Raw genomic sequence first — 3,283 nt, 5'->3', positions numbered from 1 at the left:
ACTCATACACCAGGAGATTAAATAATATGCTATTGAATGATGCAGTGATAACAGAAGACATCAGGGAAGAAATAAAAAAAAATTCTTAGAGGTAAATGAGAACAATGACACACAACATATCAAAATCTCTGGGACACTTTAAAAGCAGTACTAAGAGGAAAGTTCATTGCATTGAGCTCATACATTAAAAAAATAAAAAGTCAACAACTAAATGACCTAACATTACAGCTCAAAGTCCTAGAAAAAGAAGAATGGAACACCAAAAATAGTAGAAGACAGGAAATAATTAAAATCAGAGCTGAAATTAGTGAAATTAAAACAAGAGAAACAATTCAAAAAATTGACAAAACAAAAAGTTGGTTCGTTGAAAAAGCAAACAAAATTGATAAACCCTTAGCCACACTAATAAAGGAGAGAGAAAACACAAATTACTAGAATTTGTGATGAAAAAGGAAAGATCACAACAGACACCATTGAAATACATAACATAATTAGAAGCTACTTTGAAAAATCTATACTCCAACAAAATAGAAAATATCAAAGACATTGACAAATTTTTAGAGACATATGATCCTCCCAAACTGAACGAGGAAGACGTACACAATTTAAACAGATCAGGTCAAACTTCCGCGCCGACTTCCGGAAGTGGTAAGCCGAACATCGAGGCAGTCGCCGAGTCCCGGGCCAGCCAGATTGAGAAGCGTGAGAAGGCCCAGAGGCGAAATCCAAGAGGGACTCGACTCCTGGCGGCTGGCAGTCGGCTTTCAGAGAAGATGGCGGGGCCAGAGCTATTGCTCGACTCCAACATCTGCCTCTGGGTGGTCCTACCCATCGTTATCATCACTTTCTTCGTGGGCATGATCCGCCACTATGTGTCCATCCTGTTGCAGAGCGACAAGAAGCTCACCCAGGAACAAGTCTCGGACAGGTCCTCAGAGACATGGTATTTACTCCTGCAACAGGGTGTGTGTCCATGAAATTACCTCCAGCATTTTGCCAAGACAGGGTCTCACTAAGTTGCTGAGGTTGGCTTCAAACTTACAGTCCTCCTGTATCAGCCTCCAGAGCCTCTGGGATTACAGCCAAGTCCTAATTCGAAGCAGAGTCCTCAGGGAAAATGGAAAATACATTCCCAAACAGTCTTTCTTGACACGAAAATATTACTTCAACAACCCAGAGGATGGATTTTTCAAAAAAACTAAAAGAAAGGTAGTGCCACCTTCTCCTATGACTGATCCCACTATGCTCACAGACATGATGAAAGGGAATGTCACAAATGTCCTCCCTATGATTCTTATTGGTGGATGGATCAACATGACCTTTTCAGGCTTTGTCACAACCAAGGTTCCATTTCCACTGACCCTTCGTTTTAAGCCTATGCTACAGCAAGGAATTGAGCTACTCACATTAGATGCATCCTGGGTGAGTTCTGCATCCTGGTACTTTCTCAATGTATTTGGACTTCGGAGCATATACTCTCTGATTCTGGGCCAAGACAATGCTGCTGACCAGTCACGAATGATGCAGGAGCAGATGACCGGAGCAGCTATGGCCATGCCTGCAGACACCAACAAAGCTTTCAAGACAGAATGGGAAGCTCTGGAGCTGACGGATCACCAGTGGGCACTAGATGATGTGGAAGAGGAGCTCATGGCCAAAGACCTCCACTTTGAAGGCATGTTCAAAAAGGAATTACAGACGTCTATTTTTTGAAGACCGAGCCAGGATTAGCTGTGTCAGGAACATGGAGTAGCACTTAACCTTGTAACTTTCGTTGGAGCTGGAGCCTCTGAGAATAAAAAGGAGGATGCAGGGGCTGGCGGGCGTGCAGCAAGGCTCGTTCTTGTCTGAGCTGGGTTCCCCTAACGTTGGAAACTAGAGGAAAGAGGAGGTGAATGCTGGCGATTCACTATTTAAAAAGTGTTTAAAGTTTCCTTCTGGTGACTCTAGTAGTGACAGTCAGAGAAAGGGGAAAACTCAAGCTACTGATAAAAACTTAGCAAAAATTCCGTCTTTCAAAGAAGCATTGTCAGTTACAACTAGTTATTATGTTCAGTCAGTCTGACTTCTAACCACGGTAAACTCCTATTTTCTTGGGATCCAAGCACCTCCCCCTCTTCATTTTACCTTTAATTTTTTGTTAGTATTTTTGACTTTCTTTACAAAAGTTAACACTTTTTCACGTCCAAAATTTTAGAAACTATGGATGAGCGAAATGAATCTCCCTGTGTTGTTCACTTTGAGCCTACAGAAGGACAAAGAAAATGTGTCCAAACCTTGTGCAGATAAACTCTGTTCAGAGTGAATACCCAGGACCAGCACGAACTCAGCAAACCTTTGATAAGTCTTAACACTGTCCAGTGAAAATCAGTGACCCTGAGGCACTGCCAGATTCTCAAGTGCCTTTGGGATTATCAAAGACAGGTTAAATAATACAAGTTCTTGATCTAGACTTCAGAATATATCAAACCCATTGATGAATCAATGGTGCTGTACTGTAAATGACTACTCAGTTGAACAAAAGACCTCATTTCCCAGTTACTCTGGACAGGAGAGAATTCACATATCACTGTCAGAGGGGAGAGAGGGCAGCTGCTGATCAGGGTGCCCAGGAATCTTTCTGTCTAGATTAACGGTCCCAGGGAAATGACAGAGACCCGTTTCTGTACCAAGAGATGGATGTAATTTGCATGTTGAGCGCTGTAATCAAGAACAAATGACTCTTGACTCTACAAATTAAACCATCCTGTTTTCTCTTTGCCTGTGAAAAATAAAATAAAATAAAATAAAATTAAAAAATAAACAGATCAATTTCAAGCACCAAAATAGAAGAAGCCATCAAAAGCCTACCAAACAAGAAAAGCCCAGAACCAGATGAATTCTCAGCTGAATTCTATAAGACCTTTAAAGAAGAGCTAATACCAATACCCTCAAAGTATTCCAGGAAATAGAAAAGGAGGGAACCCTTCCAAATTTATTTTATGAGGATACTATCACTCTGATACTAAAACCAGACAAAGACTCATCAAGGAAAGAATACTTTAGACCAATATCCCTGATGAACATAGGAGCAAAAATCCTTAACAAATTACTGGTAAATCACATACCAAAATATATTAAAAAGATAGTGCACCATGATCAAATGGGTTTATTCCAGGGATGAAAGGTTGGTTCAACATCTGGAAATCAATAAATGTAATTCATCACATCAATAGACTTAAAGTGAAGAATCATATGATTATTTCAATAGATGCTGAGAAAGCACTTGATAAAATACAGCACT

General features: G+C 40.5%; 1 protein-coding gene across 1 annotated transcript; it reads left to right on the top strand.

The window, feature by feature from the left end:
• The first annotated feature begins 647 nt into the window (after positions 1-647).
• On the top strand, positions 648-2,758 carry LOC306641818 (ER membrane protein complex subunit 3-like). The gene is made up of 2 exons (XM_079107066.1): positions 648-928; positions 1,083-2,758. The coding sequence occupies exons 1-2, from the start codon at positions 774-776 to the stop codon at positions 1,711-1,713; spliced, it is 786 nt and encodes a 261-aa protein (XP_078963192.1). The 5' UTR covers positions 648-773; the 3' UTR covers positions 1,714-2,758.
• Positions 2,759-3,283: the final 525 nt, after the last annotated feature.

This window comes from Sciurus vulgaris (assembly GCF_902686455.1).
Source record: "Sciurus vulgaris genome assembly, chromosome: 12".
NCBI lineage: Eukaryota > Metazoa > Chordata > Mammalia > Rodentia > Sciuridae > Sciurus > Sciurus vulgaris.
Note: the sequence above shows the minus strand (reverse complement) of the source record. Positions and strands in the feature narration are given on the sequence as shown.

Excerpts from the sequence above, each read along its gene's own strand:
- LOC306641818 (XM_079107066.1), top strand. The coding sequence starts at position 774 with ATGGCGGGGCCAGAGCTATTGCTCGACTCCAACATCTGCCTCTGGGTG. Across the intron at positions 929-1,082 it reads CAGGAACAAGTCTCGGACAG|CCAAGTCCTAATTCGAAGCA; the intron begins GTCCTCAGAGAC and ends CTGGGATTACAG.